This window comes from Glycine max, chromosome 17, assembly GCF_000004515.6.
Source record: "Glycine max cultivar Williams 82 chromosome 17, Glycine_max_v4.0, whole genome shotgun sequence".
Taxonomy (NCBI): domain Eukaryota; kingdom Viridiplantae; phylum Streptophyta; class Magnoliopsida; order Fabales; family Fabaceae; genus Glycine; species Glycine max.
The window spans coordinates 1,097,368-1,123,413 of record NC_038253.2 but is presented as its reverse complement, the minus strand read 5'-3'; the positions used below and the strand labels follow the sequence as shown (position 1 = coordinate 1,123,413).

Here is a 26,046-nt window from a genome sequence, read left to right as displayed (position 1 = left end):
TCTTTTTGAGTTCTTGATTTTATGCGGCAAAAATAAAAACTAAAATGATGTGCTTTAGGGGCAAGGGAAAAAAAGGAAAAGTTTTTAAATATAAATTACTTTATTTTTTAAAATTTAAATATAGTGATTATATAATTTTTTTATATTGTTATCTAATCATAAATTTATTAAAATATGTCAATTTTTTCTTCTCTTTATTATTATTTTTTGTTTCTTTCATTCTAATATTTTCTTTTCGTGTCTCAATTTTCATCTCCCTCTTCTATTCTTTCTTTCTTTTTCTCTCTCCCATCCCTCTTTCCTTGTCTTTGGTTTGGTTGTATTCAAATTAAAAAAAAAAAGAACAAATTTTCAAAATTTTGTATGAATTTCATACTTTACTACGTTATTTTAATTTATTTTTTTTTTTCAATTCTATTGTCTTTCATTCCATTTCACAAAATCAAACTCATCCTTAGTGCTCAAAATTTGAAATTTAAAAAGATCCCACTCAAGTGAAAGAAATCAGGAGAGAAAGAGAGATGAAAGAATAAAGTATAGAAATAAAGAGGGAAGAGGAAGAAAAAAACTTAAAAATTTCATTTGAATTATTGAAAGGTGGACACCATGTGATGAGACAACAACGACACCACTTAACACTGAACATTTTTAACAATGTTAAGAGACCAACATCTTTCAAGGACAATCGTGAAATTTTAGTTTCAAAAAAATAAAAAATATTTAATTTAGAGAATAACGTGAAGCTGCTATAAACATCCAGGACTAAAGTGGTGATTTAACATTTAAAATATTATCCTTATTTTGATAATTTTGTTTTGCGTGAATTTTTCTTTTGTTGGTAGCTTTTGCTAGACGCAGGCTAACGTGAGAAAGTAATATTGTCTGTTAGATTTATGAGTTTTCTAAATCATTAGTTGAGAGTTTTTGCTTTTCTGATTTTTTTTTCCTAAGTTTCCTAAGGTTCATAAGGGGTGGTCTACCCAGCTATATAAGCTGCTATGAAGATGGCTCTGATACCATATTAAATTTTATAGTGCAGCCAAGGCATCCGAAAGGTCCCCTTAAAAACCGGTTCATAAGGGGTGGTCTACCCAGCTATATAAGTACTTATCATGTTCATGAATTATCCGATGTGGGACTATTCTTAACAATTAGTACCCAGCAAAGTTGGTGTCTTTGGCGCATGAATTGAAAGGGAAAAACTCCCTTTTCTTCTGGGCATGTTTCTTCTTCTTCTTGGTCCTCGCATTTTTTGTTGAACCTTTTTTTTCCGTCAAAATCGAAATCGTGTTCTTTGCACTGATCGAGCAGCGATTCTATTTCAAATTTTGCTGACTGAAAATCTTGTTTCTAAGTAAAAAAAAAAAAAAAGGTGTAAACAAAGCTTATTGTATAAGCAGCTAGGTGGACGACCAACAAGAAACCGAAGGGACTTGCTAGATGGAGAAGAACAAACAGAAAATGCAGCGTTAGATGGGGTCCAGGGTAATGGACAAACATATGAGAATCTGAGCATAATTTTCTGCATTGATATTGTGTTCCTTCCTCGTTTCCAATTTATAATATTCAAATTTAAAATAATATTTATTTTATTTTATAACATTTTTTATTAATTATTTTTATCCTAAAAATATCACCTCATTAAAAGAAAATATATATATATTAACAAACTTACAAAAGAAAAAAATATAATGATAATAATAGTTTAAAAAAAATTATAAATTTAAAAAAAAATTATTATTATTAATTAAATTAACTATTTTTAGAATTTGATGAAGTGAATAATTAGATTTTATATATAAGAACAAGAGATGATAAATGATTAATTTTAGAACCTTTAAAAAAATGATTAACTTTAGAAAAATATACAAGAGCTGATTTATAAACTCAATTAGTTCTTTAAAAAAACAACTCAATTAGTTAATTTTAAAATGGGTAAATAGTCATTCTTATTTTAAAATATGTAAATTGTTGATAAATTCATTCCTCAAAGATTAAAATTTAAAATTTAGTTTACGAAAGTGTAAAAAGTACAACAAATTTATCCGGCCGTTAATTTTTATTTATTACCATTAGTAAAATAACTTACATGATACACATGAATAAAATTGTCACAAAATTGAGTGTCAATGTGATGATGTTAAAATAAATTGGACGAAAATATCATTATTTGACCTAAATGTAAATATTTTTTTGGACAAAAAAGTCAATAATTTTTTTTTACTATAATGTCAGTATGTTTTCATTGAACAAAAATGTTAGTAAATTATCATTATTGAACCAAAATATCAATAATTTTTCATTGTATCAAAATATCAGTAATTTTTTTAACGTTTTATATAATCATATTAGTATATTTGGTTTACTAATAAACATGTGAGGTTTAACAAATTAGTCTAATAGAAACATATTGATATTTAGGTCTAACAAAAAAATATTGACACTTACGTTCAATAAAAAAATTACCAAAAATTTTAATACAATAGAAAATTACTAATGAATGATATTTTTGTCCAATAATGATAATTTATTGACATTTTTGTCCAATGAAAATATTGTGACATTATGGTCCAAAATAAAAATTAGTGATATTTTGATTCAAAAAAAATTACTAACATTTTTGTCTAACAAAAAATTACCGATATTTAGGTTTAATAATGATAACTTACTGACATTTTGTCTAATCTATTTAGTATGATTAAGTTGATAATTAATTTTGTGACAAATTTATTCTTATGTATCACATAGACTATTTTATTAATAACAATAAACAAAATTTAACGATCTAATAAATTTTTCGACTTCTTACATTTTTAAAGATTAAATTTTAAATTTTAATCTTTTAAAAACGAATTTATTAGCAATTTAAAAAATGACTATTAAATATTGCGTTTTTTCCCACATAAGTTTATGGCTAACTTGAGTAATGTGTACCGCGTAGGCTGATAATATTAGAGTATAGTATAAAAGTGTAAATTACAAAAATACAGTAGGCAGTGCTTTAGGTGCGAAAGCAAATGGTCATAAGATTTGAAATTCGAAATTCAAAACACAGTTTGAAGAGAATCGTGGACTTGTCTTTCCCTTTGTTTCCGACCAACGCTAGACAGCCATGGATTGCAACGAGGCTCCCTCTCCTTCTCCCTCTCTCCATTCTTCGTCGCTTCTGAAGGACATTTCCAACTTCACAACCCCCAGACGCCCCCCTTTCTCTCTCACCGCCGCCAAATCTCCCGCCACCCAATTCTTCACCGCCTCCAAACACGGCACCTCCTCCTTCCACCGCCGCCCCAACAAATCATCCACCGCCGCCTCCAAGAAACTCAAGGCCTTCCAATTGGAGCAGTTCCAGTCCTCCCGCAAGGCTCAAATCAAGAAGGAACACTCCCTCAAATCCCTCTCCAAGTCCCTCTCCGTCTGGCTCAACTTCCTCCTCCAAAACCCTACCTCCTGCGGCTGCCACCTCTCAGCCTCCAATGCCGCCCCCGCTCCCGCCACCAACGGCAAGCGACACGGCGCTCCGGGAACCTCTGTTGTCGGCGTCGATTCCACTTGGCGAACTCCCAAGCGCCAGAGGAAGACCTGGTCCACTAAGAAAAGTGCCGCCACTGCAGCGGAGGTTCCTGATTCCTCGTTTTCGCAACTCAGTGATTCTCTCAAGGACGTGTGCAGTTTCGACGATTTGAAGCAGCGAATGAGGGTTTATCTCAGCCTCGCAGCATGTAAAGAGATCTTCCATCAAATGAATCGCGTCACCAAGGTTTGTTTTCTCTTCCATTTATTGCCATAGACTTCGCATCAAATTTGTGTCCATTTCGGTCCTTAGTTTAGTTATTCAACTATCTGTCTATTTCCTTTCTTAGACTATTGACGAAGGAAGGCTCAATATGAAGGCGCATTGCCCTATAGTAACTGATGTAGGCTTGAAGACTAAGGCCACGAGAATTCTCATGTGTTATAATCCTATTTGGCTGCGGATTGGATTGTATATAATTTTTGGTGGTGACTCCTTGGTGTTGAATGGTGATGTTGATTCTGATCAGGATGTTGTGTTCTTGAAAATGGTCATTGACAAGCTATTTTTTTCACATGAGGGTTTAGCTAAAGAGTATGCTTATAATAAGATGGTTGAAAGTGTATATAGGTCGGGTTACTATGAGAATTTGGGGAATGTGATTTTGAAGAGAATTTTGTTACTTGTGCTTGTCCTGGATAAAGCTAAATGCCAGAGTTACCTCCCACTGGAGTACGGTATTGATGGGTTGGATGGGGGTTCCCCTTTGTTATTAAAACCAGAATCCTGGATTAAATCAAGTAGTCAGCTGATTCATGGTGGGTCTTCTTTCATGCTTTAGTCCTATTTTGTGTTAATATTTTTGTAACAGCAGCTTCGACATTGTAGTTTGACTTTTCTCTTCTTTTTTTTTTTGGTTGGAAATTAGAATTTCTATCGTCTGATGTAATGCATGGAGAAGGCAATCTTCTAACACATTTGGTGATTTTAGGTTACAAATTATCTCATCAACAGGTCAGTTATTCCTTCCATATGCTATGCTAGTTTATTTGAGTGAGGTTTTCAGCAAGATATGCGAGTAAGCGCAAGCTTGCACATGGATGTGGGCAACTCTCTTTTGGATGTCTTGCACATTATATAACAACAGTAGAAGTGTCTTGGGCAGCTCACTGTATTAAGTTCAAGATATGTTTTATTTGACTGATTTGTGATTTTGTAGGAACCTATTGTTGAGTATGATTTTAGGGTCAGAGATTTATTTGTAGATCTCCAAGATGGATTGAAATTGTGTAGAGCAATTCAGCTCTTGCAGCATGATTCTTCAATCCTCATGGTAGGTTGTATATATTTTCATATGCTGGAGATGATTCTAGCATATTTGACACTTTTGTCTAGATAATCCAATTAGTTAAGAATTGTGATGCATCATCATTGTGTGGACAGAAAATCGTAGTTCCCTCTGATACTCCAAAGAAAAAATTGGCAAACTGTGGTCTTGTCCTACAATATATTAGGCATTCTGGTGGGTCACTACTTGATGAAGATGGCATCATGATTGTGGCAGAGGATATTGTTAATGGAGACAAAGAACTTACACTTTCCTTGCTGTGGAATATGTTTGTTCATTTGCAGGTGGCATTTCTGTTTTACTATTAACTTATAACCTAGACAGCAATGAAAGTTTTGTTGCCATTTAACCTGCAGCTACCTCTTTTGGTTGATAAAACAAGTCTAGTTGGGGAAATTTCAAAAATTCGAGGATTTGACACGGTATGCTCCATGTTAGATGAGCTTTGTAGTTTGATTTAGTTATAAATTATAAAAGAAATAATTGGCTCCTCTAAGGTAAAGTAAGTAATCTGAATCGTTGATGAGAAAATCAATTGTTGATATTATAGCATATCCATGATTTGATGTGCATGTGCATGTAGTATTGACCATTCATCTTCTCGTATACGATTGAGATCATCCACTTTACCCAATAAAGTGAGTTGTTCACTTTAGAGTAGATAGATCCATAAAAAATATCTACACTTTCTTTTCTTCTTTAAGCTCACAACTCCTAATATACTTGAGCTGTGATTTTTCTTCCATCTTACAGGATCTCATAAACAATGCAAATTCTAGTTCTATGGAATTGCTTTTGAATTGGATTCAGGTACATCTTAGAGTACTTTCATAAAAGCACAGTAATTTTCCTGGATGTTTTACTTTTTGGTTTTGGATGAGGTTAATCAGTATTGTTGAACATAATATTTCTTCCAAATTCATCTCAATGCTTGTATTGATTTAGTCATTTGTTGTTAGGTTATGTTTTATTCTCTTATTTATTATTAGATGGCAATTAGGGATTTAGTCCTTATTACTCATTATTAGATTCAGACTAATTAACTGTAACGTGTGTCTAAATGATGCTGTGTTGGTGGGTAGTTAGATAAATGGAAATTTGTTTTGTTTAGTTGCATACAGTTCCATAACTAGTTGTTCTTTGACAGTGGTTGGTCTGCTACACTTTGTTTCAGGATTTTAGTTTTACTTTCTTGCTTGAGCTTCAGATGGTGCATCTGTAATTTGCATGATCTTGGTATTTAATTAAGAAAAATATTCCTTTTGATTGTGACAATTATCCTTGTTGGCAATTTGTGGCAATTATGATTGTGCAATTCGTGACAATTAGAAAATATTTAACCTTGCTCTTCCTATTTTGCAGGCAGTTTGTGACAATTATGATTGTGCAATTGACAATTTTCATTCCCTTGTTGATGGCAAAGCTATCTGGTGCCTACTTGATTATTACTTCCAGAAAGAACTTCATAATTCCTGTTCATTGAAGGTTTTTAACTTCTTTAGATTCCTGATGACTGCTGATGATAACATCTTGTTCATAAGCTTTATTTTTCATTAATTTACAGGAAGTTAATAAGAAAAGTGGCAAGGCATCAATTATGTCGGTGAATGAATATTCAGATGCACTATATAATTTTATATTATCCCAAAAGTTGACTACATTACTGGGGAACTTCCCAGAGGTAAATACCCAAATTTGTGTAAATATGTACTTGCATGCATGCTGAAATTGTTTTCGAGACATGGTCACATCTCTTTAAATTGAAAACAGTGATACAAAACGTTTACTTTATTTTATAACTGGTCATTGATGTACTCTAATACCTGTTAGTGATTCAGACTAATTAAATTTTCGAATAATTCCTTTTGTGAAGAACATTTTTTTTTGTATATCTAACACTCATGTTGAACAGTTGAAGCCTATTAGGATTAAACCTGGACAAAGCACAAGCTGCACAAAAATATGCGCTAAAATTTGATTATAAATATGGGTTTGGGAAGTATCAAACTTTGGGCTAATTAAGGATAATAAATTAATAATGGTCATTTTCCTAGTTATGCATGCATGTGAAATATGCTTAATATGCCTATAGTCAATAGTGAATTCATCTCAACTTTTCAATATGAACTCCTATAGTATATTTGTAATTGATAGAATACAAGGAAGACATACTGGTATGTGATTTTTATTAAGAACCAAAAAAGGAGCCTGGACTCTTTATTACTTGAACCAGAGCATCAACTCCTTAGAGAAAAGTGTTTCTAAATCAAAGCTAAAATGCATAACCAACTTCTACAATTGCCTTTTCCCCCTCTATATTCTTATCCTGCACCCCTATCCAACAGGCCAACTCAGCATTCTCCTAATTCTCACCCTCACTTGTTTTCTTCATCTTACAAACATACATTCTCCAAATTCTGGGCCTTTCAGAATTTGGGCCCACATTATGGTCCAGCACTCTATCAATAGTGAAGTTAATTGTAGAACATTCAATTTTGTGTCACAAAGCACAATTAATATAGTTGGACTTGTGTGTAACTCAAAGCAAAAAATAAAATAAAATTATACATATGGTTTATCTCACTTGATACTATTGGCAGTATAATAGAATTTTGGTATATTTTTCTTCAGGTGCTTCAAATTAGTGAGCTACTTCAACATAATGGTGCTTGCAGTGATCGAAGTGTGGTGATTTTGTTGGTTTTCCTAGCAAACCAATTATTTGTTAAGAAAAATTTGGTAAACAGAATAAAGATTATGGTCACATCCTGCTGCTATTGTAACCTGGAATTTGTGTTGATTTGTATCTCCTTTCTTTTCTTCCTTTTCAGGATCACTTAAATTTCCATAAGCTCTTGGGTTATGACTGCCAAAGTCCAAACCATAGACATTTGAGGTTGCTGCGATGCCTTTCAAATTCTGAATCAATACAAAAGCCTGATGCTTCTGATGTGCATGGAAATGAAGGTTTGTTGCCTCTAGTGATGTGAACTTTAATTATTTATGCATGCCATTTGTTTTGTGCTTATTGTTCTACTTCTATGTATATATTAATTAATTTGGTTTTGATATATGGAATAAATTTTACTTTTATAAAGTCTAGTATCATGAATAAAAGTGAAAATGATTCATCTTGATTTAAAACAGTAGTAGATCAGTTGGGCTTTATCTTTAAAATATATGATCTCCTTTATATAGATTTTGTCCAGGAATTAATGCTAGCCCATTTTCAGTTATTTCATTGCTTGATAGTTGGCTGAGTAGACAACAATCTGCCACATGTTCTGTGGCAATATATTTTCGATGTGATTATATTAGTGTCCCAAAACAATTAATTATAACAATGGCTTGCTCTTATTCACGAAATAATTAGTTTTCTTTCTTCATTTCATGAAAATCTGATCAAAATCTTTTTATGATTAGCATAGATGGTGCGAGAAAATTCAAGGCTATCCAAGCTTGGTGGCAAGATATGGCTGAAAGAAACTGTATCAACAAACCTGCTGTCTCTAATTTGCAGAGATCCAGTACCACTGAATGCAGCACCAACATTAGAAGAGGTAACTAATCAGACTTGCATAATCCTATTCGCTACGATTCACCATAACAGGCATAAATACATTTACAAAAACAGTGAAAAAATTATTAGATCTAATTGATTGTTACTTTCTTGATTATTATCCCTGAAACACTCAAAAGTGAAAATAAGAAGCATTGCTTAGTTCAACTCCCATCAATCCTAATTTTATTTATTTACAATGGAATTGGGTGGGATTTGCAATGATAATGAGCATATTTGCAATAGAATTCAAACAGGCTTTTAGACTTCTGTGCTTTTAACATGGAAAATACAGTCTTTGAACTTTTTTCTTTATTCCGGGCATTGCTTAGTTAAAGAGAGTGGTATGATTGTTTTTTACTCTTATTACTGCTTATTAATCTGCTGTAATTGCATGCAAAATTTGTGTTGTCGATGGTATTTGTTTTCTTGTTAACAATTGGTACTTCACATTTTCAGAAAATGCTGCAAGAACAATACAACTGCATTTCAGAGGATTGGTTGCACGGCGCAAGTTTCTGAAGATGATAAATGCTGTTACCTTTTTGCAAACTGGTTTCAGAGCTTGGCTACAAGTGAGGCAAGGGTCAGTCTGCATGATGTTATCAACTGTTCAAGTCTGTGACTCTTCATGTGGTATGCAGTTTATCACTTTGTCTCAAACATTTGTTGGTGTTATGTTTCATTACTTATTGGCATGTCTTGCTTATTCAATCAACCAGAAATATTGAAGCAATCAGAAACATATAAGAGATATGCCATGCTTTTCATTCATAGACATTCATTTTTGAGGTTGAAGAGGTCAGCACAGCTTATCCAGCAAGCAGTTAGGAGTTGGCTCTATCGGAGGCATCAGCAAGAATGTAGTACAAGTCCTGATCTCATGATTTCAGATATGGTGGCAGCTACTATTACTGTTCAGAAATTTGTCCGTGGTTGGCTGGCACGATCTAGATATATTCATCAGCTAGATCAGAAAGAGAAATCTTTAAATTGTTCCCAACAGAAAGTCACTTTTGATCTTCAAACAAATGCAGCAATTATCATTCAGCTTGCATGGAAAAGGTTCATATGCTGCAAATCTACTCAGAAGCAACACCTGCTTGCAACTAAAATTCAACGAAATTTCCGTAGGTGGTTGTTGAGAAAAAGTTTTTCAAATCAAATTCAAGCTGTCATCAAAATTCAATCTTATTTTCGAAGGTGGAGATGTGTAAATGCTTTTCAGCACTTCAAAATTGAGTATAAGGCAGCTGTTGTCATTCAATCTTTCTTACGGGGATGGTTTGCACGAAAGAATGCTTGTGCGCATAGTAATCACCTCTTTGCTACTAAAATTCAACGAAATTTCCGTATGTGGTTGTTGAGAAAAAGTTTTTTGAATCAGATTCAAGCTGTCATAAAAATTCAATCGTACTTTCGAATGTGGAGATGTGCGATGGCTTTTAAGCACTTCAAAATCGAGTTTAAGGCAACTATTGTTATTCAATCTTTCTTACGGGGCTGGTTTGCACGAAAGGATACTTGTGCGCGTAGAAATCACATTGTTGAAATTCAAGTAAGACAGTGGCTTGCTTTTCATAATCATATTTATCTTCATTTATTTTGCATGACTTTCCAGTTTGGCATGAAGAAATTAATGAGTGGATGAGGTGTTACTTCTTTCCATAACATTATTGTGTACAGATGCTACTTATACAAGGCTGAGTGCATCTTCTACCTTTTGTTGAATTGTCCTCAATGTTATGTTTCTTCTGTAGAAATTACTAATTTGTATTTTAGGGCTATTTTTTTGAATTTTCAAAATTGCCTTACATTTATTTGGAACTTTAGGTATAGAATATTATGCAACTTGCTACTTTGCTTTAATGATTTCAGAGGCATTGTCGTGGTTGGCTAGTGAAGCGGGACTTCTTGTTCCAAAGAGATGCTGCAGTAAAGATCCAGTGTGCTATTCGAAGCTTGAAGTGTCAGAAGGCTCTCAATTGCCTGAAAGATGCTGCTTTGGAGATTCAATGCTTTATAAGGGGGCATTTAACTCGGAATCAGCTATTAGGTTATTATTTAATTATTTAATGTTTACTGTAGCTAACATTTTCTTGCTTTAGTTGTGGTTTCACATTTTCTCATTAATACTTTTATATCATGTTTTGGTGATGTAGGTAGTGCTTCCAAGTCATACACAGCTATTCCTATTAGTTGCATTTCAAGACCATTTGGCTTTTGTTGTTTTCAACTGGAACTATTCTTGTTTTCGGTTGTGAAATTGCAACGGTGGTGGAAGGGTCTCTTGTTGCTTAAACTAAAGAATAAATCAGCCATCATTATTCAGTCATGTACCCGTGGGTGGATAGCCAGGCGAAAGGCCACTGTTTTCAGACAACATGTCATCCAAGTATGATATTCTAGTTGTTATCATGATATGCTATGCTGTAGTGCCTGTGTATTTTGATTGTTGTTGCAGTTCACATGCTCAGGGTATTTGGAGTCAAATAATATTATTGAATTAAAGATATTGTAATTTCTGGGGAAATTTGAGCAGAAGCATATATGATATTTTATAGAATATATACTATCGTTGGCCCCTGAAACAATGAATGGGAGCAAATTGTGTTTTGGGGTTGAACTAAGTCGGTCTAATAGCATGTTTGGTTTCTTGTTGAGAACTCCAAAATTAGTTTTTGGACTAGTTATGAGGTACATGCTTTTGTCTGAACTATAGTTTGGTTTTACAAACACGACCAAATACGCACTAAATTTTTTTTTTAATTATTAAACCATTATGAATTTATGATGCTGCTACTGCTTGTAACTACTGCCCAATTTTCATTTGTTTTCAGTTTTTTTTTTTGTTCTTATGTGTTACTAAAGCCTCTAAACTGCCATTTGCCAGGAAGATGCCGCATTGGTGATTCAATGCTATATTAGGGGGCATTTAACTCAAAATTGGAATTTAGGTAAATATTCATATTTTACGAGTGTTTTATGCATAATCTCATTAGGCTTGTAAATACATGATTTACTAGTGGTTATACATTTACTGCATATACTATTATCTCTTGTTATCCTGATGTAGGTGGTACTTCTAACCTAAGTGAAGTCATTCCTGCTGGCTACATTTCAAGACCATTTGGCTGTCGTAGTTTTCAACTGGAACTATTTTTGCTTTCAGTTGTGAAATTGCAACGATGGTGGAAGGGTCTCTTGTTACAGAAATTGATGACAAAGTCTGCCATTGTTATTCAGTCTTGTGCTCGTGGGTGGATAGCCAGGCGAAAGGCTACTATTCAGAAACATCGTATTATTGTCATCCAAGTATAGTGTTTTATACTACACTGTAGTTCTTTTGTATTTTTGTTTTTTCTGGTTGTTCACATACAAAGATGTGGTAGTTTGGGGGGAGGGGAGAAGGTGAAAATAACATTACTTTCCGCTTTCCCTTAATATTTACTTTTATGATACATATATTTCACTACTAGATGGATCAATGAAATCCTTTATGAAGTTACTGATGATGATTGTAATTATTTTTTTGCCAAATTTTCATCTATGTTTACTGTCTTTTTACTAGGTTTTCTTTTTCTTCTTAATCTTCCTTCTTTTTATCTGAACTTTTGTAGTCCCACTGGAAAGGTTACCTTGTACGTAAAGAGTCAAAAGAACAGTTATTGGATTTGCGTTTGAGGATGCAGAAGTCTGCTAGAAATGTGGATGACAGCAAGCGTCTCATAAACAGACTCTTGGCAGCGCTTTCAGAGCTACTTAATATGAAGAGTCTTAGTAACATCCTTCATACTTGTTCAACATTGGGTGAGAGTTCATTTACAATGTTTTATTTAGATCTTGTTGCTACCATTGTTATTTTTTAAGATGGCTTCACAAACATGCAGTTTAATTTCTTTAAATATGTGCTCTAACTATAATTTGCATGACACAAATGAGTAAACGTTGGTGTTTTTAGCATTTATTAAGGTGGCCGAAGACTTTAAAGTAGCCGATAGTAGTTGCATTTCATGTGATTTAGGGTATCCCTTCTCTTCCTGGCAAGATAGTGATGATGCCATTTCACTTTTATTCATTCTTATTTCACTTTGTTATATAGCAGCAGTTCATTGAAAAAGTCCTCACAAGTGATGGTGTTCATTCTTTCTTGTCATTTGTTTGTCTGTGTTTTCACAGATATGGCTACAGGACATTCTAAGAAATGTTGTGAAGAACTTGTGGCTGCAGGGGCTATCAACACCTTGTTGCAGCTAATTCAAACAGTCAGCCGGAGTATACCTGACCAGGAGGTTCTAAAGCATGCTTTGTCAACTCTCCGAAATCTCGCTCGCTATCCTCATCTACTACAAGTGTTGATCCAGAGTCGTAGTTCTGTTCAGATAATTGTCTTGGAGTTATTGAGGTTGTTTCAGTATTCAGTTGTAATTAGCAGTTGGAAATTGATGTATAGGATTCTGTGTTCTTATAACTCTTTTCAAAACTTCTTCCAGGAATAAAAATGAGGGCTATTTCGTTGCTTCTGAACTTTTGAAGAAGATATGTTCAACTCGGGTAGGCCTTGAGACAATATTCAAGTCCCCTGCCCTGCTAAAACGATTGCACAGTCTTGTTGAGGACCTTACACGGAAGGGAATTTACGAGAAAAGGTCAGTCTTTGCTTGCTTGATTAGAGGATTAGTTTTCGAAATGCCAATTTTGTTGATGAAAATCTAACGGGGAGCTTGTGTTTTTCTATTATTTGTTTTGAGGCAATGCAGAAATCCTAGGGCTCCTAGGCATATCAAAGAAAACAGAGAGAGAAGATTGAAGGAGGCTGCTGAGATTCTGAAGCTGATAACAAGCGCTTGAAACTTTTTTTTCCCCCCATCAAGTTCTGATGTGCGATTGTAGAATATATATGCAAGGAGGTCAAAGTTTGTGCGCTTCTAATTTACATTCTTTCCTCATCTCGTGGATTTGGAATGAGTTTTTTTTTTTTTTTTTTTATATATGTTTTATGATTAATCTCTTGTAACTTGATACACATTTTATCATTTAGCTTGAAGGAGAGCTTTGTGATCATCAACGTTCCAAAAATCCGAAGGATATTGCTCTTGAAACCAAAACAAGCCTAACACCGTACATTGACAAGTCTTAAGAATAAAAAACCAACGAAAATAAGAAGAAATCAAGCCATAAATTGTAAAAAAAGAAAACTTTTCAAATGTCTTGATAATATAATCGTTTATTTATTTTTTCATGTGTATTTAAAAAATATTCGTCTAAAATTAAATAACAGAGTAAAAGTTCTCTCACTTTAATTATGCAAAAACATTTTCTTTTTTAAAATGTTTCACCATTAACTAATATTTTCTTATTAATTAAGACTACATTTATTAAAAATTTATATCTTAAAATAGGAAAAATATTCCACAAACTACCTGCTTAAAGAATTTTTATTCCATCACCTAACAATAAATTGTTATATGATAAGTTAGTTAATTTTTATAATAATTATTTTAAAAGTTATTTAATAAAAATTTAACTAATTGACAGTCTATTTATTTTTATATTAACTTTATAGAAATTAAACCTTTTTAAAATTATTTTCTTTTGTTTTTTCAAAACTTTAACCCTTTAAATAATTAGAAGGTTCATTTGGTAAAAAGTCTTTGATAATAAAGTATAAATAATAATGCTTGTTTCTAGTAGGAAAAAAAAGTATAGATGAATCGAGAGATTCAATAAAAAAAAATGAACGAAATAATGCATAACTAATTGTTGGCTTACTTTTGTAGAATTGTTCAAAGATCACAGTCCTTTACAATTAAATTAAAATTTAACAAATATACACATAGTTTTTCTTTTTTAGATTTGGAATGTTCAAAAGTGGCATGTAGTTTATTTTCCAACTCTAGATAATGACTTGTGTAAAATTGTTCAAGGATCACAATCCTTTACGATTCAAATTTAACACATATAAACATAATTCTTTATAAATTTTCGAAAGTTGAATTATAACCGGCATGGAGTTTATTAACCAACTCTACAAAATCTAAATACATTTATATATGGATCTGGTTCTTCTTTAAAACAAGAAATTCAGCTGTTGAAAGAAACAAACTCAATAATCCTATAGATATATCTCAGAATACTAATTATTGATTTTTTTCTCATCAATAACTTGCTTTGTCGAAAGTAAATAGATATGAAGTTAAGAATATATATATATATATATATATATATATATATATATATATATATAAAATTAAATTACGCTAATGTAACTTAAATAATAATTACATCGTTAAATAATTTTTAATTGAATAATATTTTTTTAAAATTATTTTTACATAAATCATATATATAAAATTTTATATTAATAAAAAATTATTTAATAACTCATTTGTATATATTAAAATCGAAGTAATATAAATATTTTAAAATATACTAAAATAAGGCCATTTAATTATCTATATATCAATATTTAATTATGATAATATTTAACATCTTCATAATATATAATATAATACAGTTAGATTGATAAAAATAATATTTTGTATTAAGTTATTAAATGAGTGTAATAATTATTTAAATTATATAGGTATAATTTCATTATATATATATATATATATATATTTATTTATTTGGTTATACCAAAAACATTTTCCTTACGCGAAGGAAACGATTATAAAAAAAATAAATAGCTTTTAATATTATATATTTTTCCAGAAAAAAGTTATATACAATTTGAAAATTGATAAAAATATAAAAGATAGATAATTTTAATTTTCAATATTTAGGTGTAGAAAAGAAAAGATATTGTTCCATAAGAAAAAGTAAATAGGTATCCGTGGCAAGAGACAGAAAGAAGGACACGGTTCGAGGTTAGGGTTTGAGTCTCAACCACTCTTTCTTTAAAGCACAGTCTCACATACCTCATTGCCTTTGCTTTGTTCTCTCTCTCTCTCTCTCTCTCTTTTCTCTGTGTGTGTGCGTGGATTGGTGAATTTGAGATTGAAGAAGATGATGCAGGCTGGACCCGGCGGCATGGCCCAACAAGCGAACCAGCAATACGCACAGCAACAGCAACAACAACAACAACAAGCCTACATGATGATGCCGCCGCAGCCTCAGCCCCCTCAGATGTGGGCCCCATCGGCCCAGCCTCCGTCCCAATCGGTAGCTCCTCCGCAACCCACCAGCGCCGATGAGGTCCGTACCCTCTGGATCGGCGATTTGCAGTACTGGATGGACGAAAATTATCTCTATACCTGTTTCGCACACACCGGCGAGGTATTCTCTTTTTAAAGATTCATTCTTTCCATTTAATCTTTCATAGACTACTATCGCATGATTTTAGAATTATTAAAATAGATCGAAATCGAATTACTCTTCAATTTTTGCGAGGGTATTTGTCCAATCAAGAAACTTATGTGGACGAGAAAGGAGATTCATACTGTTTTCTTTTTCTTTTGAAGATGTAAATTTGAGATTTTTTTTATGCAGATTTGTGTTCTCTGTTGTCAAACTCTTGTTTTATGATTATGAGATTTTGCTAATTGCATAATCTGGGAGAATTTGATTGATTTAGGTGGATTGTTATTTATATGATAAATTGTCAAAATATTGCTAATATTTAAAAGTGTGCTGGTGATTCAAGGTCATTCTGAATATTAGTTACTGATGAATGTTGATTTCCTGCAGCTGGCTTCAGTTAAAGTCATTAGGAACAAACAAACTAGTCAATCGGAGGGATATGGGTTTATTGAGTTTACTAGTCGAGCTGGTGCCGAGAGAGTCCTTCAAACATACAATGGCACCATTATGCCGAATGGCGGGCAGAACTTCAGATTGAACTGGGCAACTTTTAGTGCAGGTGAGAGGCGTCATGATGACAGCCCGGATCACACCATATTTGTTGGAGACCTGGCTGCAGATGTTACGGATTATCTTCTGCAAGAGACATTTCGGGCACGATATCCTTCAGCTAAGGGGGCCAAAGTTGTAATTGATAGGTTAACTGGACGGACAAAGGGCTATGGTTTTGTTAGGTTTGGAGATGAGAGTGAACAGGTTAGGGCTATGAGTGAAATGCAAGGGGTTCTTTGTTCAACAAGGCCCATGCGAATTGGACCAGCCTCTAATAAAAACCCTAGCACTCAGTCTCAGCCAAAAGGTTTGTTTCCTTAATATTTGTTACGTGCTTGCCATTTCCATGCAAATATCTGCTTGATATGCGGCTTAAAGATATTTTTTTTTATCTGTTTTCCTTTAGATGCCTACTTTCTGTCTGTTGTGTTAATGATACATTGATACTGGTTGGATATAGTTCTTCAGTTCTCTAGTTATCTTTTGCGTGCGTATCCCGGAAGTTATTGTTTAATTTACAATTCTTTTCAGTTACACTCTTGAAGATGTACAGTCGAAACTCATTTCTTCCTGTAATTTCCTTTAAAAATTTGGGCCAAGTAAATGATATTAAATAATAAAATCTTATAAAACTCCCATTGTCTCAAAGCAGGGTGTCAAGAGGCTCTGTCATCTCGGAGCCTGGAACTGATTTCAGCTGAAATGGTTACCATTTTAGTGCATGGCCTTGTGTAGGTCAGTTATCTGTTTATGTATTGCCCATTATTTCTTGTGGCATTTTCTTTTCCGCCTCTAATTACTTATATTTTTGTTGCTTGGCTTTTTAGCCAAATTACATGGCGCAACTATTCAAATTACTTTCATTTCAGTCCTCCATTCTTGCTCCTTGCTCCTTTAGTTTTACTCCTTTGAGATTACTGGAAGAACTACATTTTTGAGTTTCTTTTTTAGCTTTCCCTTGTTCTAAAACAAATCTTGTTTACTTTCTACTTTCTTTTGTTCATCTATCTGTTGCTATTAATTCAAGTATCCAATCTCTAGTCCATGATGAATTAAATTTGGGATGCCAGTGGTAAGTGCTTTGATTTTGTAGAAACTGCACTCTGCCAGATGGTTTTGTTATCATGTCATTTTTTATTGTCACAAGGCAAAATTCTGTCACCATTTTTCCTAAATTTCTCAGCACAATACTTTGCAATTAAAGTTGTAATTTCCTTTATATTGCTTAATCCTTTGGGCATACCAATCTATCGAAGTGTCAAGATGTTAAAATGACGTAAAGTTTTTCTATAGTCTGCAGTAACTAGCATTTGACAGCTTCCTGGTTCACTCATTTCAGTCTCTATGGCCAACCCTGATATGTTATCTTTCTTAAAAACTATAATTTTTATAAGAAATAAGAAACAAGATATGCATATATAGATAGATAGTGACTTTCTCAAAGAGATCAAGACTCACTCATTTTCCACATCCATTTTGTTTGTTGCATTGTATATATATCATCTGCATTGTGAAATGCCAAAAATCCTGCCCTTGCATTGTGCTACAACTATTTCTGTTGAATTTTCTCGTGAAATTAACTGAATCCATGGTTTAATTTTAATGATTTCATTTATATTAGTAAATAGTGTTCTCATATTTGAATATTTATTGTGCATGGCACTGACCATGTTATTGCTTGTGCTGTTTCTCTATACATGTACTTCTTTACTAAAAGAGAGGTTAGTTTTGTGCTTATGATTTCATTTCTAATAGTGAAGGGTGGTGAAAGCTTGTAGTGCATGTGTAAGGCACCTATATTTGTTGCTTGTGGAATTTCTCTATCTGTTTGCATGCTTCTAGAATGAATAATCTGGAGTTGAATTTGGGATATTTAAAGTTTCCTACTGAATGTAGTAACATTATGCTGAAAAGTTGTGCCATGTATCTTTGAAGCTTGATGTACTTTGCTCGTTTTCTTTGTTTGGCATGTTTTTTCAAGGACTGCTTCCAGAAATTCCTTGTTTAATGTCATCCATCTTTTTACTTCTCCTTTGAACATGCAGCATCATATCAGAATCCTCAAGGGGCACAGAACGAGCATGATCCAAATAATACCACTGTGCGTACTTCTTTGCAATATAGAAACTACTCTTCTTTGTGCTTGTTCATGACCTGAATTTCTTAATGCAGATTTTTGTTGGGAATTTGGATCCTAACGTCACGGATGATCATCTGAGACAAGTTTTTGGGCAGTATGGGGAGTTAGTTCATGTGAAGATTCCAGCTGGCAAGAGATGTGGATTTGTCCAATTTGCGGACAGGTAATTTATTCATTCAGATATTTGGTGTTTATCTTGTGTTAAATTACTGTCTATATGTATGTCCTCTGATTGTATCACGACATGTCATGTTCATGCGACAGGAGCTGTGCAGAAGAGGCACTGCGGGTTTTGAATGGCACACTTTTAGGCGGACAAAATGTTCGGCTTTCATGGGGCCGAAGTCCTTCAAACAAACAGGTTACTAAATTTGCTGAATTGTCGTAATTCTGATCTGGCAATGTGTTAACTGATTTTAATAAACCAATTTGGATTTGTCGGATGATTTTCAGGCTCAACCAGATGCAAACCAGTGGAATGGTAGTGGTGGTGGTGGATACTATGGATATGCGCAGGGGGGCTATGAAAATTACGGTTATGCCCCTGCTGGACAGGATCCCAATATGTATGGCAGTTATCCTGGCTATGCAAATTACCAACCACCCCAGCAACCGCAGCAAATAGGATATAGCTAAGAAGTTGGGCCCCAATTTTTCCGATTTCTTCTGTAATCCTATGCTATGCTATGCTCGTTTTGGTTGCTTCTCTTTTATTGTCTCGTGGAGAACAAACTTGCCTCATCTTTTCTAGTTTCTTATGATTACTAATAGCATTTACATTTTATGCGAATTTTATTTGTTTGCTGAATACTATTTGGTGAACGTTATCACATTTGATTGTTATGTATAATTTGCAGTGCCCTCGACCTTGAGGGGGTGTCATAGTGTTGTCTAGTGTATAATGCGTTATGCATGCAATATTGTGACGAGATGCAGAGAGACTGTAATCGAGCTTTTAAATAATGTATAAACTATTACAAGTCATCCGTGTAAGTCTTGACAGTAAAAATCCGGGAGTGAACCCTTCAATTTGATAGAAGTATTACTTCAGTCGTTAAACTACAACAAAAATATCCAATCTTAGTTCTTATATATCAATTACTACTAGTCTTTGATTATTTTAACTAAATTGATGGATATTTAATATTTCAAGAGTTACTTAAGTAATATTATTGTAGGGACTATTTTTAAAAAATTGGTAGTTTATTTTTCCTCAGAATCCTCATATGAATGTATTGCCCAATGATCCAACCAGTGTTTCACATGTGTTGCTACTTGTAAACAAATACCTAACTTTGAGTTCGTTTATGAAAAAAATGATTGACAAAAATTTGAACAAAGTTTAAGGAATTTGACATGTACTTAGTTCTTCGCGAAATAGTTAATGTAATTATGCATTCTTTGCTCTTTTCAAACTTGTTTGGCAGCCATAATATATGATAAAATTATATCTTGTAATCACTTGTTTATTGCACTAATAAAAATATATGTTATCTCTTATTTTATTGGTTCATTAGACAACACATGATGTCTTTTTCTACGTATGTCAAATATTATAATCTGCATATATTTATAACAATTTTGACATGTAAGTTTAAAGTATATTATTAAAATATTAAAACAATGAATAGTTATTTAAATTCTTAAATGAATAATTATAATTATAATTTTTTATAACAATTTCAAGAAAAGTAACCAAATAAATAAAAATAATTTTGTGTAGTATTTAGGGGTTTGCTTTATGTCATCTTTTATTCTTGAGAATATTAGGGTGAGAATAAATATTCTCATGTTTACTAGATGATTATAAAAATATATTCTTGAGTATGTTTTATTTCCACGAATGTTACACTCACATTTTAAGGTTTTTATTTCCAACAAGAGAAATAAGATATCTTATAGTCCCATGAGAATGAAAGTCATTGTTTATGATAACTAATTATTCTCACTAAATTCTTCTACCTTTTTTTCACTTTTTTTCTATTTTTTTTCTAAAATTACTAAATACTAATAAAAATGTATGAGAATAGCATTCATAAGTGTAATATTCTTGGAAATGAGATTCCTGATAATGCAAAAATTACAGCATGAAACTAACGTCCTTTTTTTTTTTTTTTTGAGTTGATGAAACTAATGTCCCTAATGTTATTTGGTTTACTATCTGTCGTACATCAATATGAAATTAAATTAAAGATTATCGTACTCTTCGTATCCTCTTATTTTAGTCATATCTTATTCTATCTTATCACTGACAATGAGCCCTTGAAATAAGGGATATATCTAGCAGGATATCGTATTACATAGTTTCCCACTTTTCACCTGTTTTATTTTAGTAAATATCAGAACCCGAAGTTATTGTATTATTTGTTCATATTCTATCACGCGCACACATTTTCGTTCTTACGAGTAATTCTTAATAAAAAATGTTACTTTCAACCAAACACTGACCAAATTTAAATTGTTTATATTTTCTTCATATATCAAGAGCTCAGTAACAAGATTAAATTGGAAACAAGCAACCTGCTCATATATTATTTATCTCCGTCAACAATCCAGCTGCATGTGTTCAGACACCACAGTTAAGATGATTAAGATGTATAGACAGTTGAAAAGAAAACTTCTTTATTTAAAAAAGGGACAGCAAAACAAAAGTTATTTGCACGAGTTTCCCCCTCAGCTGAATATGCAGTTATCTGCGGATGCTGCTAGTGTAGCCTTCCTTAGGACTCCTTAGCTGTTTTAGTTCCTTTTCCTCCATTGCCGAAAAAAGAGCAAAGCGAGATACTCGAAAGAAAAAAATAAAACATTGAGAATTGAAACTATATATCTAAATGTCTACCATACTGATTTATTTTCCAGCCTGATCTCCAACTATGGAAGACAACCTTCTCCATATTTTCAAACCAAAAATTTCAAGTGTCTGATCCAATCTGTTTCTCAGATTCTATTGACTTGGCTAAAGATTCAGTAGGTTGATTGAAATCCACCTTATTGATGTCACCAAAAGAGCTACAGTTCTGGGGATCTCTCTTCCCCCACAAATCATGTCCTTCAGATGAGAACTTGGACTCAGAAGGAACAGATTTACCAACCTGTTCAGATGGCATGGATTCAGGCTGGCTGGTGTCAAGTCTATGGTTTGATCCCACAACAGGAATGCTAACAACATCAGTACTTGGTTTTCCGTTTGAGTTTGAGGTGTCAACATTGCTTGAAGTCTCAATAGCAAGCTTTGTCTTTGTATCTTCTAGCACATCAGTTTTTGGCAACTCCTGCTTCTCCACAAAGTAATTAACAGTTTTAGTAGTCTGCTCACATGACAAGGCTTCAGGTTCAGCAGATACAGGGATCAGGTTGAATTCAATATTTGATATATTTGGTTCATTCAGCTGCTGCACATAAGGCAGAGTCTGCTGTCCTGTTCCGAGCTCCATATTGGTGTTTTCAATTGGTGGAACTAGGTTGATGAGTTCAGATACTGCTTCCGAGACTTTTGTTTCTCCTCCATCAGCACTAGATTCTTTTACCTGTGTGGAAGCATCAAGTTCATGCAATGTTTCCCCTTGTTTAACAGTTTTGTCATGATCCAACTCTGACAAGATAGAGGTAGACTGATTCACATGCCCGGGCTCTTGTATCCCCTGTGGAATTCCTTCACTGGAAATGGAATTGGGTATCAAAGTAGAGGAAGATTGATTCTCAAGTAAACCCGAGATGCCAGAATGGATCTCAGTTGGTAGCACTTGCTCTTCAGACATAGGCACCTGCTGTAATTCTGGCTCAAAAGATTGCTTGTTGCATTGCACTGATGAGGGAACAGAACCATGTATCTCTGCCTGTGGGTTAACAACTGGAATTGGAATTTCTTTCCTTTCAATCATTTTGACATGTGGAGCCACATCATTTTCTACATTAACTGGAGAAACTTGGTCTTCTACAAACACAAGGCCTCTTAAGAAAGCATCAGTGTCTGCCACCTTAACACTAAGAAGATATCCAGCATTAAAAGTGCCATCAATGACACCAGTGACTACCTTCCCCACCATTTCATCATCACAAACAGTTGTTGTACCTGCTGTTTGGTTGGAGTTCAACACATTGTTAGAACCAGGCATTACAGGCACATTCGCCCCTTGAACTACACTTTCTTCTTTTCGTGGTCGGCCACGTTTTCGTTTCATTGGAACATTCAATGGAGGGCCTGATCCTTGATTCTGCTGGTTCATCTTCCAGAAAGCCAAACACAGAGATGTCTTTAGAAAATATCCCTGAAAAAGAGCAATATTATTAATTGACCAAATAAGTATGTCTGACTATCAAATATTCTGTAATCTTGACGCTGGATAAAGATAAATAAGTGATTTTAGAAGAAATGTATGATGGTGTGTGTCTGAGAGAGAATAATAAAAAGAGAAATCCAATTAAAAAATTTTATTTGAGAATTATTAACATTTTCCTATTCATTCAAAAATGTATTTCTTTCTGTGTTTTGATTATGAACAAATAACATAACCATTATTAGAGACTTTGACATTTTAATCCTCTATAGCTACCATATTTAGTATCCATTACGTAGATAAAAGAAAGTTCTATGCAAATCAATATAATCCACATGAATACAAAATTATTAGGGTAAAAAATATAGGATTATTTTTCTAACACATTTAGTATCCATTACCCTTTATGTGTGCCTGTGTCCATTGTTGTGTGTATCTTTATCCAGACGATGGATACAGTATGTTGTCTAATATCACCACTCTTTCAAAATGATTAAAATGCTTCACATGTCAGAGAGCTCTGCCATATTTCTAAAAAGTCCAACAATAGGCTTGATATAAAAAGTATGGCCCACAGGCTACATGTAAAGAAACTAATTGTAGTATAATGTGGTAAAAATATGATCTTTAAATTTATTAAACCAGTATCAAGTTATTAGTAATCTCCCTTAGTATGTAATTTGTCAGTACCACTTAAAGCCTTAACCAAAGATTGTGACATGCATGGCCTTGAAATGAGGTAACCTCCACTCCCCTAAACATCTTTAACATTTTTTTTTGAAAGGCCATTGTTAAACATCTTTAACATTGATTGCTCTTTAGTTGATGGCCATCACTTGATTCTAAGTTTTTTGCTATATCTATCATGGAATGACAAAAAACACATCATAAAGAGTTGGCCAACGAAAATATCCTATCTAGCGTCTATGAACTTTGGTAAAACTGCTGGTTAAGGAGCGAGAAAAGAAAAGCATATGAAAAAGGCCCTGAAACATTAACTCCTTCATTTACAAAAAAAAAAAAAGACAAGAAATTGAGAGTATTTAAGCACCTGCACGAACAAAAAAATTTCTTGATGGCAAGAATTAGATTTAGGGCATAACCTCAGGAAAGATGAATGCCAGAGTCAGAGTGAGCTGAATTGACAATGATTTGGAATGAGAATGAGATACTTGAGTACAATTCAGCAGATAAAACAAAACGAGGCTTCAAGAATCAAGGGCACAAGCAATATCACAATGTTATCATTTAAATGAGATCAATATGCGGCAGTGATTCATACCGAAGAATTATTACTTTTCACAATTTACAAATTAATTTATCATTCCTGAAAGGAAACTTTATTGTATACCGTAAGCTTTTGTATTCAAGGAATTTACAATGCATGTTTGATAACATGTGAGCTAGTGTCAATGCAGAGTAAAAATCATAGATGAGTGGCAAGATCATAAGATGAAATTCCTTGCTACTTGAAGAATACGGAAAAGGAAAATAGTAAAATGTAGGTTTGTTTCTTTTGGTACATATATAAACGTAAATGAAAGCAAGAAAAACTCACAGATGGATAGAAGAAGTTGGGGGCGAAATAATGAACAGCAAAAACTAAAACTTATGGCGAAAGAATCAATCTCATTGCCTTGAAATGGAAATATTATCCATCTCACACAGAAAAAGTGAATGAAAAATATGAAACTTAATTGTGTTGAATATAAATGGTATTGTTTTGTTGGATTGATTAGGATTTACGATTACATCAGAATCACAATCAGATCCACCCTCATAATCTCTCTTCCTTCCCAGTTCCACCATATATTATTGGGAATAATAACATTCTACACGTGGCTGAATAATAAATAATTATTGTTATACAAAATAATATTTTTAAGAGTTATTTTTAATGTATTTTTTAGACTTTTTTTCTTCTTCTAATAATATTTTCTTTTAAAAATTTAGTCTTTTATATATCTTTTAATCTATCATTTTTATGTTTATTTTTTTTATTAAATTTTAATATTTTTAAAAATAATTATCAATAGTAAGATAACATTTTCTTACAATATAAAATGTTTATTTAAACATAAAAATATATTTTATATCGTAATTAATATTTATTTATTGTGAATATTGATTTATTATGGATATAGTTTATGTTAAGAAAGACCCAGCATATTATGGATAAAAATATTCAAGTTCGTAGAAAAAAAGTTCATAATAAAAAAGGCCCAATAATATTTAAATAAAAAATAAACTACTAAAATAATTTAATTTTAAATTAAAATCAAAATTATATAACATTTAAAAAAAACACTTAAAATTAAATAGTACTTAAAAACTATTACATAAAAACAAAAGTAAATTTTATTCTATGATGTCACTGACTCATTGTTATGCTTCTATTCTATAGTTGGATATAAAAATGATTTTTTTAGTACAATGAAAATGAAACAAACAAGCACAAATTGAACAAAAAAAAACCTCCCATATATAATTAAAACAATATTATATTAAATTAGAGCGTTTTAGGAGCTACTATTTAATTTAACAATAACATTTTAAATATTTTTTTAGAGAAATTTCAGAAAATTTTCTTAACTTTCTATATGTGTCCATCTATCATTCTTTTATCTTTATTTTAAAGTTAATTTTTAATATATATTTTTTTAAAAATACCGCTAGTTAAAAGTAACCTGATATTATAATATGTGATTGAAACTTTAGCAGGACGTACGGTAAGATTGAAACTTTTGTAGTAATCAATTAGTATAGTTTATTTTTCTTTTACTGCTGGTACAGGGTTTATTTATAATTTGTGAACAATTAATTAATAATGAGCAAGTGGTAGTTCCTACTCCCTACCCTACACAAAGACGAAGCCACTACGTGTCAAGAGTTTGAAAATTTTGTCTTATATATATATATATATAAGTATGCAGGGACGGGACACCCAGGGGCTTTATCCCCCTCTCTCAAACTCCTTTAATGTTATATTAATAACAAATGTTTTTTATTAAAAGATATTTTAAATAAAATAATATACTAATTAATGATTAATATATATTAGTTTCAATAAAAAAGAAATATATACTAATTAATAAATTTGATAATATATGTTATTATTTATCATTAATTATACACTAATTTTTTTAATAATATATCTTGTAACTAATTATATTCTAATCCAAAGAAATATATACGATAGTAATTAATTGATATGATAAAAAATAATAACTCTATAACTTTTTATCAATTTTTATTACTTAGACTAACTATATTTTATGTATTATTATAAGTGTCATATATATATAATCAGTAACATTAATTATTAATAATATCATATTATAGACATATTTATTT

The 26,046-nt window shown here is 32.5% G+C and overlaps 3 protein-coding genes across 4 annotated transcripts; 2 read left to right on the top strand and 1 right to left on the bottom strand.

Annotated features, from left to right (window-relative positions):
- The first annotated feature begins 2,960 nt into the window (after window positions 1-2,960).
- LOC100817636 (abnormal spindle-like microcephaly-associated protein homolog) lies at window positions 2,961-13,485 on the top strand. 2 transcript variants are annotated; one of them, XM_014769959.3, is made up of 22 exons: window positions 2,961-3,760; window positions 3,864-4,332; window positions 4,443-4,528; window positions 4,734-4,847; window positions 4,958-5,146; window positions 5,219-5,284; window positions 5,616-5,672; window positions 6,225-6,347; window positions 6,427-6,543; window positions 7,494-7,601; window positions 7,694-7,829; window positions 8,291-8,422; window positions 8,881-9,057; window positions 9,144-9,979; window positions 10,300-10,477; window positions 10,584-10,816; window positions 11,315-11,378; window positions 11,594-11,736; window positions 12,042-12,231; window positions 12,601-12,826; window positions 12,915-13,070; window positions 13,182-13,485. In XM_014769959.3, exons 1-22 carry the CDS (start codon window positions 3,113-3,115, stop codon window positions 13,270-13,272), a joined length of 4,539 nt encoding a protein of 1,512 aa, XP_014625445.1. In that variant the 5' UTR covers window positions 2,961-3,112; the 3' UTR covers window positions 13,273-13,485. The 2 variants fall into 2 exon arrangements, with proteins under 2 accessions (XP_014625445.1, XP_014625444.1); XM_014769958.3 differs by having other exon boundaries at window positions 11,498-11,736.
- A 1,742-nt stretch (window positions 13,486-15,227) lies between these two features.
- On the top strand, window positions 15,228-19,297 carry LOC100796848 (polyadenylate-binding protein RBP45). The gene is made up of 6 exons (XM_003549849.5): window positions 15,228-15,699; window positions 16,111-16,582; window positions 18,321-18,376; window positions 18,448-18,578; window positions 18,680-18,776; window positions 18,869-19,297. Exons 1-6 carry the CDS (start codon window positions 15,430-15,432, stop codon window positions 19,049-19,051), a joined length of 1,209 nt encoding a protein of 402 aa, XP_003549897.1. The 5' UTR covers window positions 15,228-15,429; the 3' UTR covers window positions 19,052-19,297.
- A 1,723-nt stretch (window positions 19,298-21,020) lies between these two features.
- On the bottom strand, window positions 21,021-22,776 carry LOC100817103 (uncharacterized). The gene has a single exon (XM_003550450.5). The coding sequence runs from the start codon at window positions 22,639-22,641 to the stop codon at window positions 21,328-21,330; it is 1,314 nt and encodes a 437-aa protein (XP_003550498.2). The 5' UTR covers window positions 22,642-22,776; the 3' UTR covers window positions 21,021-21,327.
- Window positions 22,777-26,046: the final 3,270 nt, after the last annotated feature.